The sequence below is a fragment of the Hemicordylus capensis genome, chromosome 1 (genome assembly GCF_027244095.1).
Source record: "Hemicordylus capensis ecotype Gifberg chromosome 1, rHemCap1.1.pri, whole genome shotgun sequence".
Classification (NCBI taxonomy): domain Eukaryota; kingdom Metazoa; phylum Chordata; class Lepidosauria; order Squamata; family Cordylidae; genus Hemicordylus; species Hemicordylus capensis.
This window is the reverse complement of record NC_069657.1, coordinates 403956103-403972595: the sequence shown is the minus strand read 5'-3', so window position 1 is coordinate 403972595 and position 16493 is coordinate 403956103. Positions and strand designations below refer to the sequence as shown.

Here is a 16493-nt window from a genome sequence, read left to right as displayed (position 1 = left end):
CAGGTGGCCTACTGTGTGAAACAGGATGCTGGACTGGATCTTCTTCTTATCTTCTTAAGATATGGGCAGAAGAATTTATCTTTCTCCAAGTATGGTACTACCAACAGGAAATCAAAACATTTTGACAAAGATCAAACAACTATGGCAAATCCAAGCACTTAGGCACACTCAATGGGAACCTGACTTTATTTTTTATGACATACAAAGTTACCCAACATAAGTACTACTCAGGAGTTACTCTAAAGGATGACAATTTCAATTGGACTAATTAAGAGTAATTCGGTCTCGATGTCAGCCAATATTCCCAGGTCACATCATGAACTGCTTTTGAAATTTCCATCAGTTTCAAAAACCCTTTGACTCATGCAGCATTATCTGCTTGGCTTTAGAATTCTGATCTTTGCATTCCTAACATTTTCATAAAACACTTCAGGAAGAAAAAGATAATTAACTTCTGTGTACCAGATTACCTTGTTGGTTAACAGTTGGCATACTTGGGGCACGTAATCAATGAGGCAGCCTCCACCTGTAAAAGCAGGGATGTGAAGGGCTGAAGATCCTCCAAGAGCACTAGAAAAACAAATTAATTGCATCACATCGTATATTGTCCCTATGGCTTTTGTAATAGATTATTTGTAATTATTGTACTTATTCAATGTTGACCTCCTAAACAAACACAGGATAGTTTACAAATTCATATAGTGTATTAGTACTACATTATACCATATAAAACATATGACATATAAAATATGAAAAACGCAATAGTATTATGACAGTGTGTAGTAATACACAGAGCTGTGGCTTAGGTTTCCGTGTGAGTGAGTCAGACAAGTCCATTCTCAATGATAAAGATCACTTCTTGGCTTTGGCCACGTCACTGTGTCTCAACATAACCTACCCTCATTCAGAAGTTGTGAGAATAAAACGACGAGGAATGCAATTTTCAAAAACTTCTCTTGAGCTTTTTTCTCTTGCACAAGAAAGCATTTTATTTTATTTTACATATTTTTATACCACCCAAAACTTACATCTGTTTACAACAAAAACAAAAAGTTAAAACTTTAGTTAAAACAAATAAATGACAAATTAAAACATTGGTTAAAATAAATAACAATAAAAAGTTAAAACATTATAAGAATTAAATTAAATAAGTTAACTATTTATGATAGAGGGAACCTTAAACAAGTATCTGATCAACTTCAGTGTGAAGGGGTGAGGCTTTCAGAATGAGATTTTTTTAAAAAAAGTCTCTCCTTGTTGGAGCAGTTTATTTAATTTTACACTGCCCTTCAGTTTAACCAGATTCCTAGGGTGGCTCCCAAGAGCCAAATACAGTATCATGCATTGTGTGACAGTATCACTTGATAATCTTATCAATAATTTCTAGTGTGCTTATCAGACTGCTTGGAGAAACTGATTATAATATAACCAGGCACTAAATCTAATCATGGACTAGGGACAGGGAAAATGTTTTCTGTGTTATATTTAACACAGTATTGTCCCCCATGCTGTTTAACATCTACATGAAACCAAGACTTTGCTGGGAGAAGTCATCAGGAGGTTTGTACTGAAGTGTCATCAATATGCAGATGATACACAGCTCTACCTTTCTCTAACATCAGATCCTAGGGAAGCAGTGGATGTACTGAACCGGAGGCTGGAGGGAGTGATGTGCTGGAAGTGGGCTGGCAAACAGAGGTTAAATCCAGACAAGACAGAGGTGCTGTTGGTCAGTAAAAACCCAACCTGGATAGGAAATTCAACCAGCTCTGGATGTTGTCCTCCCCTTCAAAGAGAAAGTGCGCAGCTTGGGGGTATTGCTGGACCCGGCTCTGCTTCTAGATGCTCAGTGGGAGGCAGTGGCTAGAGACGCCTTTGCACAGCTTCAGTTAGTGCACCCGCTGCACCCCTTTCTTGAGAAGGCAGGTCTGGCCACAGTTACTAATGCCTTAGTTATGTCGTGGTTGTGGGGGGTGCCCTTCAGTTGGTGCAGATTGCAGCTACCAGGGTTCTCTCTGGAACTCCTCACTTGGAGCATATTACACCTATTTTGAAAGAGCAGCACTGGCTGCCAATTTGTTTCCAGATCCAATTCAAGGTGCTGATTATTACCTCTAAAGCCTAAATTCTTTGGGCCCTGGATACCTGATGGACCATCTACTTCCAAGGGTTTCTGCCCGCCCAACAATGTTGTCAGAGAGGCCTTTGCTCTGTGTGCTGATGTTGAGAGAGGCTAAATTGGCATGCATGTGGGACAGGGCTTTCTCTGTTGTGGCCCCCAGGCTCTGCAATGCTCTCCCAGTGAATATCCGCTCTTTGGCATCTGTGTGGCTGCTTTTAACTAACAACTAACAACCGTTTTATTTGTTCAGGCTTTTACCCCTTAGGGGCTGCCAAGTATCTCAGCTCTCCTGCTTCCGTTTGTCTTTTTATGGTTGGGTGTTTTATGAGTTTTTCTGTTTAACTAATTATAAGCTTTTAAATGTGATTTTTATTCATATGGGGTTTTATTGTAATTTAACTTTTGTAAACCACCTTGGGATACCTTATGAAAGGCGGTATACAATTTTTTTTTTTAAATTTAAACAACCTAAGCAATTTAACTCTAGTCAATTCAATTTCCTTGGGAACTTGTACATAATTCTTTTCAGTCCCACCAGATCACACAACCATAAAATCCACACCTCTGCCAGAAGCATATTGAAGAATATATTGAGAGAAGTGGTCCTATCACTTTAAGCATGCCCTTGTCCATTTCCTCTGTCGTCAAGTTGATTTCGACTCCTGGTGCCCACAGAGCCCTGTGATTTTCTTTGGGTAGAATACAGGAGGGGTTTACCATTGCCTCCTTCCATGCAGTCTGAGATGATGCCGCCTTTCTGCATCTTCCTATATTGCTGCTGCCCAATATAATACCAGCGGGGATTCGAACTGGCAAGCTTTTGCTTGTTAGTCAAGCATTTCCACACTGCTCCACTTAAGGTGATCTACATATATCATACAGAATATATCATACAGAACATATATCATACAGAATCTTTGTTTATATAGATGGCATCAATATACCCCAATTTGCAGGTCACAAGATATACGGTATGGGCAAAACATGCCCTAACACCTATCACCGCAGCCCCAAATGAGGGGCATCTGTCTCCCACCTGATTCCCACCTTTCCCTGGCTGATCTACATGTAACTCTCCCTTGAGGTTCACCAGGTAGAAAAACAATCAAGGGGTTACAGTTCAATTTAGGAGACAGTCTATCAAACATCTGAAGGAAGACTGCAAACATAGACCATTCATTTGTCTAGTCCAGTATTATTTAATCTGAGTGCCAGCAGTTCCTCAAGAGCTCAGTCAGGGGTCTTTTCCAGCCTACACAAGACCCTTCCAATGGAAATGGAAGAGGCTGAAACTGGGATCTCTGGCACACAAGATATGTGCTGCATTACAAAGCAACCTCTCACTTGACTTTTCTCCCCCTTCAACCACCTTCTAAAAAATTAATAATTCAAAATGTATCCTATTATATTACCCTGAACCAAGCCACCCTCCAGTAGTAGATTTTGTTGTGGCTGAATACCACCATATCAAACTTCACATCCAAATCAGAAAAGCAAATGCAGTGTTGTTACCACTACAGTAAGCAATGATTATTATCTGATAGTTTCCCAAAGAGAATATAAAGATCTTTCAACACCAAAAATGTCTTTATTTTTATTTATTTAACGTATTTTTATACCGCCCAAAACTTACATCTCTGGGCGGTTTTATAAATGTTCCCATGTCATTTGACCAACACAATCTCTTACAAAGATTGTTGGAGTTTTTAAAAAAATGTGGCCAGTTTGAACTGTCTCAGTCAGACAACTACATAGTTGTTGGGTTAAGAGTCCACTGACCAACAAAGAATAGGTACAATGGATGATAATACTGTCACTTTCTCAGAGGCACTGGTATGTTGCGCAAGACAACCATCTTGGGGAAAAGATGGGAAAAATAAAGAAGGGGAAAAGAAGGGGAAAATACATATAAAATTTAAACTATGATGTGTAGGATGTAATGTATTGTGAAGAGAAAAGAAACTGTCATATTGCAAACTCTACATTTAACAACTAACAAATACACAACTTCTTATGTGTTGAAGATGTCTCCTTAACTACTTGAAATGTGTGAGGCAAATATCTGCAAGAACAAGGAAAGAAAACTAACAAGTCTAGAGAAGAAACAAACATTAAAACAGTAAGATTAGATTACAGAAAGTACGAAAGCTGATAAGATCTTAGCAGTGGCAATGAAAAGCACATGGTCAACCTGATCCTGTACTCAGCTGTAGCAGCTGCAGTATAAATGAATGCTTGTAAAAATAACAGTTAAAGCAGCATTCTGTCCAGACAAGTAGGAGTAGAGATATCTTTATTCTAGAAATGTCATATTCACGTTCTCCAATTGGTCAGGCCAACTCTATACAGCAGGGGGAGGGAGGAAGGAAGAAGAGATAGAGAAGTTCCCACAGTTCTTAGGATTCTGCACTAGAATATGCTTTAAAAGAATACCACAAACAGCACATTAATACATTCAAGTCCATTCCAAGTTGTTTCACAGTTGTTCAAGACTCGTGTGCTAAGGCAGGCTTATAAATATAGTTGTTTCTAACCTGCATGTTTCAGGACCAGCTAAACAGTTGATCCAGTTAGGGAAACTACAACAAACGTCTGGTTAAGTGAAAAGTAAATTGTATTCTTTCTGGGCCATATCTTACAGGTCTATCAAAGGACAACTGTAGCTTGAAGTTAATTATTTAGCTTAGAGGCAGGAATCAAGCGAAATAGAGTCCTTTGATTTTTATTATCTCAGTAAGGTCAAATTTTGGAAAGCATACCCTGGTCATTTCAAACTGAACCAATCTTGTAAGTGGTCTAATCAGTGATAAAGGCAAATGTTCTCTAGAGAATACTATTAATTCTTTTGATGAGCTCTAACAACATATACATTTATCTTCTGCTTTACTTTTCTGCAGTATCACTTTTTTTCTGGCTAATATCAAGATCTGTAAAACACATCTAGACTATTCTGCTTCTCTGAGGGGAAACCCACCCCCCACTACTTAGTGTAAATCATTTTCTAAAGTTTTATTTGCTGACTGCTTAAAGTACACTCATATTTGTGGTTATTTTTTCCAGTATTCACAGTATAAATCTTAAGCGAAAAAAGGCAAGTACCAGGAAACCTTAGAAAAGATGAGATTATTTTTTTTTAAAGAGAAAGAAAATCAGTACATCACAGTTCTCACTTCATTAAATTTCATTTCTTAAATTGATTTCACAGAGAAAGTACAAAGCAAAATGAAAATAAGTTTTTGTTGCGTATACCTAATTTATTTCCAACAATGCAAAGAGAAATCTAATTACTTAACAAATAACCACATGTTAAAATATTTCAGAGATCTGAAATCAAAAGGGATCCTTTGAAGAGTTTATACACTAGAGATATACTCTCATTAGAAATGGGTTAAAGCTGGCATGTGGTACAACACAAAAATAGCATACATGGCTCCAGGGGTGGATTAACCCTTTTGCCGCCCATAGGCAGAAGGAATTTGCCACCGCGAAGCCCTGCCCGCCCCCACCCCCCCCCCCGGCTCAAGCCACAAAGCCAATAATCCCAGCCATTCGGGTTCTTCATTAGGCATTGTAACATAGCCCGATTTATGTACGGAGCAACAAAAACAAAACATTTTTAACATCGGGGGTTGTGGCCCATTCCCCAACTCTCCTCCACAGCAGCAACTTAAAGGCAAAGCAAATAGACAGGCTGGTGGTTCAGCAAAGCAACCCCAAAATGATGCTGCTGCTGCAGCAGGCCACATGCGACCAGTAAGGGGACTCGTGGGAAGCCAGCCCCACCTTGCTGCTGGGGAAAGGCATGTGAGTGATTGCGAACCATATGTTTGGAAATTTGCTTAACGATGATATGTGCCCACATATAGGAAACATGTTGTATTTGGGTGTTTTTTTAAAACTCAAAATACTTGTTAGGAGCACAGGAACATAGGAGGCTGCCATATACTGAGTCAGACCACTGATCCATCTAGCTCAGTATTGTCTACACAGACTGGCAGCGGTTTCTCCAAGGTTGCAGGCAGGAATCTCTCTCAGCCCTTTCTTGGAGATGCTGCCAGGGAGGGAACTTGGAACCTTCTGCTCTTCCCAGAGTGGCTCCATCCCCTAAAGGGAATATCTTACAGTGCTCACACGTTTACTCTCCCATTCATATGCAACCAGGGCAGACTCTGCTTAGCTAAGGGGACAAGTCATGCTTGCTACCACAAGACCAGTTCATTCAACTGGCCAATGTCAAAGCCTGTCCAATTCCATTTACTACTGACATAAGGCATGCTTTATTGTCTGTTCTCTAGAACCATTTCTACTGTCAGCACACATCGTTCATGACTCTCCAAACACATAATTCATCCTATTTTGTTTGGAAATGGCTGCTCTTTACAGGTAATTCATGATGTTTGAAATCAAACAGCATCCTGAAATGAGCAAGAAAGCGGGGGGGGGGACCCCATTCCTACTTTACTCTCCTTTCCCCTCCCTTCATTTGAAAATGGACTGGTATTAATTGTCTTTTATTTCCATCTGTGTTTTCTTACTTCTTTTCTTTTTATTACTAAGCAGTTCCTTTTATCTCTTTCTCGCTCTCTTTCAGATTTATAATTTTTTATATATTACCCTGTTTGTCAGAGGACACATAAGGAACCACATCAAAAAAGGAATGTGACCACAAAAGCTGTCTTGAGACTCCTAGACCCAAATTCGCTGTCAGTTTATCATTTTCAGATTCATTTGCCCATAAGCCAAAACCTCCCTATCATATTATTAACAGTGCAGCATTTCTGCTTTTGTCTAGAATAAAACACGAACGACGGAATTCTGGTCCTGTTCATGCATCCATCATCTTGGATCACGGTGGATTATATAATCACAAATTACACCATTGGGGCATCCCTATGTGTCCATACGGCTGTAGCAAATTTAGTTCAAATTGATTAGACTGTCCACAAGTTAAGTGCACTTGCGCCTCAAAAGTTTATGGTTCTGCCATCTTGAATCGGTGTGGATAACATCATCACAAACTATGCCATTGAGGTGTCCCTGTGTGTCACTCACTTCAACTGTACCCAATCTGGTTCAAATGGGTTAGGCAGTCCACAAATTAGTCTGATTGCACCTCAGATGTTCATGTGGCCACCATTCTGAACTGGAATGGATGACATCATCACACTCCACGCCATTAGGGCATCCCTATGTGTCCCTACAGCTGTACCCAATTTCTTTCAAATCAGTTAGGCAGTTCACAAGTTAGCCCACTTGCGCCTGCCATCTTAAAAAAATTTACGCGTCCATCTTGGATTGGGGTGGATGACATCATCACAAACTACACAGTTGAGGTGTCCCTATGTATCCCTAAAACTGTACCCAATTTGGTTCATATTGGTCCAGGCATTGCAAAGTTGATAGGGGAGGGAGGACACACAGACACACACAGAGAATGCCGGGTGATCTCATAAGCCTACTGGAAAGTAAGCTAAAAAAGCATCAGTGGCACCAGTATCCTGAATACATAAATCCTTGATTTCAGACTGCAGCCTTAAAATGTAAGAGAACCAAGATTCAAGCGAAATACTACTTGAGCCAAGTTACAGTTTCCATAAAACAAACAAAACTGCAAAGATTTATTTTATGTTGTTAACACAGAGTGAATGGATGAGCAAACCCTATAATTAAAGCTAAAACACATTATAAATTGGGAGTAATTTATTTCTGTATGGAAGGCAGATGACTTAGCAAACCTTTAGCTTTGTTTACCATAAAAGTGTAAATCCTTTGATAATTCTGCAGGTTCTCTTTTCAAAAGCATTATAACAATCTAAAACTGAAGTCAACAATGTTTAGTGCAGTATATACAGAAGTTGATATTTAACACAAAGTTGCTATTTAAAAGCTGCTTACATGATATAAAACAATTTGTAGATTGCTTTAGAAAGATACTCTAAGCTATATAGAAATTTTTAGTAGTCATTAGTCTTCCTTGTACAAAAAGGAAAATCTGAAAGCCAGTGTTGTGCCCAGCTTTTATCATCAGCATAAGCCATTTCTTAATGTCAATACATGTTTGTAAAATTTCGCTTTTCACTTTTCATAATAATCAAGGCCCAACTTTTCAAGTCAGCATTAATAGATACTCAGAGCTTGCAGCAGTAGGTAGCATCACCTGCAACTTCGTATCTGAATGTACTATGCACACATCTGAATATTTTAATGTACTATGCACATCTGACACAGAGAGTGACATAAGAAATAACTGCATCCACTATTTGTGGATGTTCTTTGCATTATAATATCATGTGAAGGTCTTTGTGAGAGATTGTGTTGGTCAAATGACATGGGAACATTTATAAGACCGCCCAGAGATGTAAGTTTTGGGCGGTATAAAAATATGTTAAATAAATAAATAAATAAATCGTGTACATCGCTTCTACAGGCTTATAATAGACGCACGCTTATACTGATATTTGATAATCACAAATGAAAGGAATCAAATCTTTCTCTTCTATCATCCATCACTTTGGTAAAAAAAGCAGCCCATATGGTACAAGCTCTATAAAAGAAGCAAATGAAATGTATTGCCAAACAAAATCACCATCTATTTGATTATGATGCAGTTTATTCCTCAACCTTTTTCTTTTTTGTTTTATGTTGCTGTAATCTGCATATGATGCATAAAAGAGGATATGCGCAATTGTGGTGACTCACCAAGAAATAAGCTGCTTGCACATGTCTAGGCAGAAGCAACTGATATTGAAGCAGATCAAATTCAGACAGTCTGCTTTATCATAGCTTGAACACTAAGGTATTATCATAATTGATTAAAGGAACTTTTTCTGTGTCCCCTTTAAGCTACCACTCGCAAAGCTGATTTGTTACAGATAGTATGACCAGTAACTAGTGGTGTGCACGGAACTGGCACCTGCCAGTTTGAAGGTTGGGGGCATCTCTTTAAAGGATGGGGGAGAGTGTTCTTAACCCTCCCTCCGCATTCCCCACCCACCAGCGCTGCCTTTTAAAACAGCCCGGCAGGGCGGCAGCATACCTCCTTGCCATCTCAGTGCCTCCTCATACCGAAAATGATCGGAAGTTGCCACAGTACTTGCACATGTGCAGTGACAACTTCCAGTCACTTCCGGTCCAAGGAGGCACTGGGGTGGCAAGGAGGTGCGCTACCACCCCACTGTCAATGCGGGTGTTTGTGTGTGTGGAATGCAGGGGGAGGGATAAGAGCACACTCCCCTGTCCTTAAAGAGATCCCCCCACTTTTGAACTGGCCGAAGGTAACAAACATGAGTCATTGCACTTTAGAAAAGACTATCATGTTTATCTCCCAAGTATTCTACAGAAAAGTCCATATGGCATTTATTAACTTGGCTCTTCTAAGCTGCACAAACAATGTTGTATCCTTTTAAAAGCATACAGAATATTTTGAATACACTACAGCTTTTAGCTCAGTTATATAAGCTTGCCTTACTTTTACATTTCCTTTTCCACATGGCTAATGGACAGACTGTTTCTGAACTTTTAAGAGGCCCCTTAACATCTTCAGTGAAGGCAGTAAGTGTTATATTTCTTTTGTGTTCCAGCATTTAAACTCTATGACCCAATTCTGTGCTTACCCTACTTGAACAATAGTTGTTTGTCATCATCACCATCACCTTAATATGCAGAAATTGACTTTCTCCATTTAAAAGTACCAGGAACAATTTTGAATAGAATTGTATTCAAAATAAAATGCAATAGGTTTTTCCTCCTCAAAGCAAATATCCATGGGTGAGAATGGGTGAGAGAAGTATGATATCAGAACTCAAAACCCATATGTGAAAGTAAGTGGGAAAACATTAGTTTCTTGCTTCAGCATGATATTTTCACAGATTTTCCTTGCTGGAGGAGGTTTTTAAGCTGAAACTGGATACTAATATAATTGTACATGCTTTGTAAGGAGCTGCTTCTGGTGTGATATATATTACGTAATACTTCCTCCATGGAGAGATGAGTGAGGTGTACTTTAGGGCCAATACTAGTGGGAAAATGACAAATATCCTCTTTGGATGTTGTACTAGAAGCATGAAAAGCAGACATGCACATCATTGACACATCCACCTTTGTCATTTCTCAGTAACATACAAAAACCCTGTCTTACTCTGTTCCCAGTTTTTAATCAGAAATCTTACATGTGCCCTTTTCAGCAAATTCTTTGCTGCATATCACCCAGAGTCTCAATCAGTATGCACCCATAAGCTCCCCACAGCGATGTCGTTAATCACTTCTCACTTCTTGACACAGAATGTTGCTATGTTCCTACTGTCATCCTCCTTGAAAGACAGTGCGGACACCAAGACAAGAAGGAGGAAATATACTTGTGACCACAGCCCTATTCTTCACAGGGTTCCCATTTTTCTCAACTTGCATGCTATGCCTCCCAACTGCCCTTGCAAAATACAAGACCTCCTTGCTATAACAGTGGACAATTTGCTAGTTTTTATAACGAGAAAGGTTCAACCAACCACTTCCTAACTTTCTACCATATTATGCCAAGGCCGCAAACTAATCAAGAAGCATTAGGAATACCTGTTTGATTATTTTAGAACATTCATGTCCTGACTTTCAGCTATTAGCTCTCAAGGCAGCTTATAACAAAAGGTAAAATCCACAACAAATGAAATACAGGCACTTAAGAACATAAGAACAGTCCCGCTGGAGCAGTCCCAAGGCCCATCTAGTCCAGCATCTTGTTTCATACAGTGGCCCACCAGATGCTGCTGGAAGCCACAGGCAGGAGTTGAGGGCATGCCCTCTCTCCTGCTGTTACTCCCCTGCAACTGGTACTCACAGGCATCCTGCCTCTGAGGCTGGAGGTGGCCTATAGCCCTCCAACTAGTAGCCGTTGATAGACCTCTCCTCCATGAAGTTATCCAAACCCCTCTTAAAGTCATCCAGTTTGTTGGCTGTCACATCTTGTGACAGAGAATTCCACAAGTTGATTATGCATTGTGTGAAGAAGTACATCCTTTTGCTGGTCTTACATTTCTTGGCAATCAATTTCATGGGATGACCCCTGGTTCTAGTGTTACACTTCATGAGTTAAACACCTAACTGAAAAACACCCATAATTACAAAGCTCCATATTACATGAATGAAATCCCCAAATTACAGAACACAAACCAAAACACAGAAACAAGTTATCCCTCTTGGGAACTATATGCATTATGAAAACCTGATTTATAAAATAGCTTTTAAAAGTTAGTTAGTTAGTTAATTTATTTGTTGTTAAATTTATATACCACCTTTCATTAAAACAATCCCAAGGCGGTTTACAGCAAAATTTAAAAACACGATTGAAAAAAAGATACAATTAAAATATTAAGCAAAAAATATAAAACAAATCTGATTAAAATTTTAAAATAAAAGCATAAAAGCAATACAGAGTGCAAAGAGCAGCAGCAGAGACAATCAAATAAAAACCTGGGCAAAAAGCCAAGATTTTAAACTCTTTCTAAAAGCTGTGATGGAGACTGAGGAGCGAATCTTTGAGGAGAGCATTCCAGAGTCTGGGGGCACCAACAGAGAAGGCCCTGTCCCACGTGCACGACAACCGAGCCTCCCTCATTGTCGGCACCCGGAGCAGAGCCCTCTCAGATGACCTCGTCAAGCGGGCGGCAACCCTTGGGAGCAGGCGGTCCTTCAAGTATACTGGACTTGGAAGTTGGGGACTTCCTAGATATACAATCCAGGCAAATGAAAGTGACAGTAGCATGAACAATAGCAGCAACATCAAAATAAAAACCTTAAACACAGAAGAGAAATAACAAGTTGTTCTAGCAAGAACTGATCAGCCTACTTTCGTTTCACTATTGTAAACTGCCCAGAGAACTTGCGTTTTGGGTGGTATAGAAATATGTTAAATACATACATACATACTCACTCACTCAACAACTGGACTAGATTTGGTTCAAATCGAGGCCCACAAGTTAGATCTCTTGCACCTCAAATGTTCATGCGTCCGCCATCTTGGATCAGGGTGGATGACAGCATTACAAACTACATTGTGGAGGTGTCCCTGGTGTGTCACTCACTACAGTTGTACCAAATTTGGTTAAAATTGCTTAGATAGTCCTCAAGTTAGTGTACTTGCACCTCAAATGTTTACCTGTCCACCATCTTGAAATGGAGTGGATGAAATCATCACATTCTTCGCAGTTGAGGTGTCCCTATGTGTCCCTACAGCTGCAGCAATTTTGACTAAAATCAGTTAAGGTTAGCTCACTTGCACCTCAAAAGTTCATGGTTCTGCCATCTTGCATCAGAGTGGATGACATCATCACAAGCTACACCACTGAGGTGTCCCTGTGTGTCACTCACTACAACTGTGCCTAATTTGATTCAAATCAGTTAGACAGTCCACAAGTTAGCCCACTTGTGCCTCAAATGTTCACATGTCCACCATCTTGGATTGGGGCAGATGATATCATTACAAACTATGCTGTTGGGATGTCCCTGTGCATCCCTACAGCTGTAGCAAATTTGGTTCAAATCAGTTAAGTGGTTCACAAGTCAGTCCACTTACACTTCAAAAGTTTATGCGTCCGCCATCTTAAATTGGTGTGGATGACATCATCACAAACTATGCCATTGAGGTGGCCCTGCATGTCACTCACTACAACTGTACCCAATTTTGTTTAAATGGGTTAGACAATACACAAATTAGCAGCTTGTGCCTCTCCTGCTGTTACGCCCCTGCAACTGGTACCCAGAGGCACCCCATCAACGAGGCTGGAGGTGGCCCACAGTCCTCCGACTAGTAGCCATCAATAGACCTCTCCTCCATGAAGTTATCCAAACCCCTCTTAAAGCCATCCAGGTTGTTGGCTGTCACCACATCTCATGGCAGAGAATTCCACAAGTTGATTATGCATTGTGTGAAAAAGTATTTCTGTTTGCTGGTCCTAGATTTCCTGGCAATCAATTTCATGGGATGACCCCTGGTTCTAGTGTTATGGGAGAGGGAGAAGAATTTCTCTCTATCCACTTTCTCCACACCATGCATGATTTTATAGACCTCTATCAGGTCTCCCCGCAGTCGTCTTTTTTCTAAACTAAATAGCCCCAGGTGTTTTAGCCTAGCCTCATAAGAAAGGTGCTCTAGGCCCTTGATCATCTTGGTTACCCTCTTCTGCACCTTTTCCAGTTCTACAATATCCTTTTTTAGATGTGGTGACCAGAATTGTACACAGTACTCCATGTGTGGCCACACCTTAGTTTTGTATAAGGGCATGATAATATTAGCAGTTTTATTTTCAATCCCCTTCCTAATGATCCCTAGCATGGAATTTGCCTTTTTCACAGCTGCTGCACATCGAGTCGACACTTTCAATGAGCTGTCCACCACGACCCCAAGATCCCTCTCCTGGTCCGTCACCGACAGCTCGGATCCCATCAGCATATACTTGAAGTTGGGCTTCTTCGTCCCAATGTGCACCACTTTACACTTGCCAACATTGAACCGTATTTGCCACTTTGTTGCCCACTCACCCAGTTTGGAGAGATCCTTCTGGAGCTCTTCACAATCAGTTATGGATTTCACTATCTGAAAGAGTTTGGTATCATCTGCAAATTTGGCCACCTTGCTGCTCACCTCTGCTTCTAGATCATTTATGAATAAATTAAAAAGCACCGGGCCCAGTACAGATCCCTGGGGGACCCCACTTCTTACTTCCCTCCATTGTGAAAACTCTCCATTTATACATACCCTCTGTTTCCTCTCTTCCAACCAGTTAGCAATCCACACATGTACTTGTCCCCTTATCCCATGACTGCTAAGTTTCCTCAGGAGTCTTTGATGAGGAACTTTGTCTAAAGTTTTTTGGAAGTCCAGGTAGACTATGTCAACTGGATCACCTTGATCCACACACTTGTTAACACTCTCAAAGAAGTCCAAAAGGTTGGTCAGGCAAGATTTACCTTTGCAAAACCCATGCTAGTTTACTCCCAGCAGGACCTGTTCTTCTAGGTGCTTTACAATTTTATCCTTGAGGATGCTTTCCATCAATTTGCCTGGAACGGATGTTAAGCTAACCGGCCTGTAATTTCCTGGATCACCCCTGGATCCCTTCTTGAAAATCGGTGTTACATTTGCTACTCTCCAGTCCTCTGGTACAGCACCTGATTGCAGGGATAAGTTATATATTTTTGCAAGGAGGTCAGCAATTTCACATTTGAGTTCTTTGAGGACTCTTGGATGGATACCATCTGGCCTTGGTGATTTGTTAGTTTTCAGTTTTTCCAGACAGTTAAGAACATCATCTCTCATCACTTCTATCTGGCTCAGTTCTTTAGCTGCCATCCCTGAAAAGCCTGGTTCAGGAACAGGTATAAGCTCAGCATCCTCTGCCGTGAAGGTGGACACAAAGAACTCATTTAGCTTCTCTGCAACCTCCATATCCTCCTTAATAATCCCTTTCACTCCCTCATTGTCTAATGGTGCAACTGCCTCCTTGGCAGGTTTCCTGCTTCTGATGTATTTAAAGAAGTTTTTGTTATTCCCCTTGATGCTTTTAGCTAAATGTTCCTCAAACTCTCTTTTCGCCTCCCTCATTTAATGTTTTCAAGGGTCTTCTACATGATTTTAAATCTCACATTGAAGATGCTGCCGGCTTTTACAAGAAATAGTTTGGGATTTATACTTGGACACTTAATAAAGTTCTGCAAAACAGTTATTCATTGGATTTCCGTTGTGTTATAATGTTATGCGTTATATATAAAGATGTATATATCATGAATTGTATCATATAGTGTTTTGCTTGGTCAGATACTATTTATCATTTTTTGTTATTTATTAGTGTTCTCATATATTATCATCATTTTTATGATTCATTGATTCAAGTACAGTTTTCTTAATTTATTTCTCATGAGTATTTTTGTTCTTATGACTGTTAGATATTTTTTTTTGTGTATAAGGCAGTTCCATATGTTTCTATGATGACTGACAGATACCAGATTTTTGCATATACAATCCTGCCCTTGAAATTAGCTGAATGCGCCACTTTTTATACTGCAATATGCTTGGTGAAAAAATTTCTTCTAGTTTTTAGAAGAAATTCTGAATATTATACCTCCTGATTACCTACAGATACTAAATTTTGGATGAACCCTGCCACTGAAATTAGCAGAATGCACTACACCAGTTTAAATATATATTTTAGTATATTCATCTTAACTGTTATTGTTCTCAACAGATTTTAAACAGTAATCAGATCTATAATTCCAAAATGAAATGTCCAAAAGAAGTAGATCTTTCTTTCTCAGATTCAAATGTACTGTGATTCAAATTTACCATATAAAGTATGATCATTATTCAATCAAAGAAATAATGTCTGAAGTTGAAATCCTACAAAATTTTAAATGGTTCTTTTACAAACACATTAATAAAAAGTTCTATGACATACAGTGAGGGAAATAAGTATTTGATCCCTGCTGATTTTGTCCGTTTGCCCTCTGACACAGAAATGACCAGGCTATAATTGGAATGGTAGGTTTATTGTAGCTGTGAGAGACAGAATAACAACAAACAAACCCTCAAAAGCCCAGTGCCCAAAAGTCAGCGATGGATTTGCATTGTAGTGAGGGAAATAAGTATTCGATTCCTTCACAAAAGATGTCTTAGTACTTGTTGGCAAAACCCTTGTTGGCAATCACAGAGGTCTGACATTTCTTGAGGTTGGCCACCAGGTTTGCACACAACCCAGGAGGGATGTTGTTCTACTCCTCTTTGCAGATCCTCTCCAAGTCAGAAAGGTTTCGAGGCTGATGTTTGGCAACCCAAACCTTCAGCTCCCTCCACAGATTTTCTATGGGATTAAGGTCTGGAGAATGGCTGGGCCACTCCAGGACCTTCATGTGCTTCTTCTTGAGCCACTCCTTTGTTGCCTTGGCTGTGTGTTTTGGGTCATTGTCATGCTGGAATACCCATCCACGACCCATTCTCAATGCCCTGGCTGAGGGAAGGAGGCGCTCACCCAAGATCTGACGGTACATGGTCCCGTCCATCGTCCCTTCGATGCGGTGAACGTGTCCTGTCCCCTTAGCAGAAAAACACCCCCAAAGCATAATGTCTCCACCTCCATGTTTGACGGTGGGGATGGTGTTCTTGGGCTCATAGGCAGCATTCCTCCTCCTCCACACACGGCGAGTTGAGTTGATGCCAAAGAGCTCGATTTTGGTCTCATCTGACCACAACACTTTCGCCCAGTTCTCCTCTGGATCATTCAGATGTGCATTGGCAAACTGCAGACGGGCCTGTACATGAGCTGCCTTGAGCAGGGGAACCTTGCGGGCACTGCAAGATTTCAGTCCTTCACGGCGTAGTGTGTTACCAATT

The 16493-nt window shown here is 40.2% G+C and overlaps 1 protein-coding gene across 8 annotated transcripts in view; it reads right to left on the bottom strand.

The window, feature by feature from the left end:
* BABAM2 (BRISC and BRCA1 A complex member 2) overlaps positions 1–16493 on the bottom strand; it is a 224658-nt gene that overhangs the window by 76094 nt on the left and 132071 nt on the right. For all 8 annotated transcript variants that reach the window (XR_008318845.1, XM_053305982.1, XM_053305967.1 and 5 more), the window contains exon 8: positions 471–570. Coding sequence is in view for 7 of the 8 variants with exons in the window: in XM_053305982.1 (XP_053161957.1) it covers positions 471–570 (100 nt within the window). In the remaining variant the exon portion in view is untranslated. The remainder of the gene's footprint in view (positions 1–470; positions 571–16493) is intronic.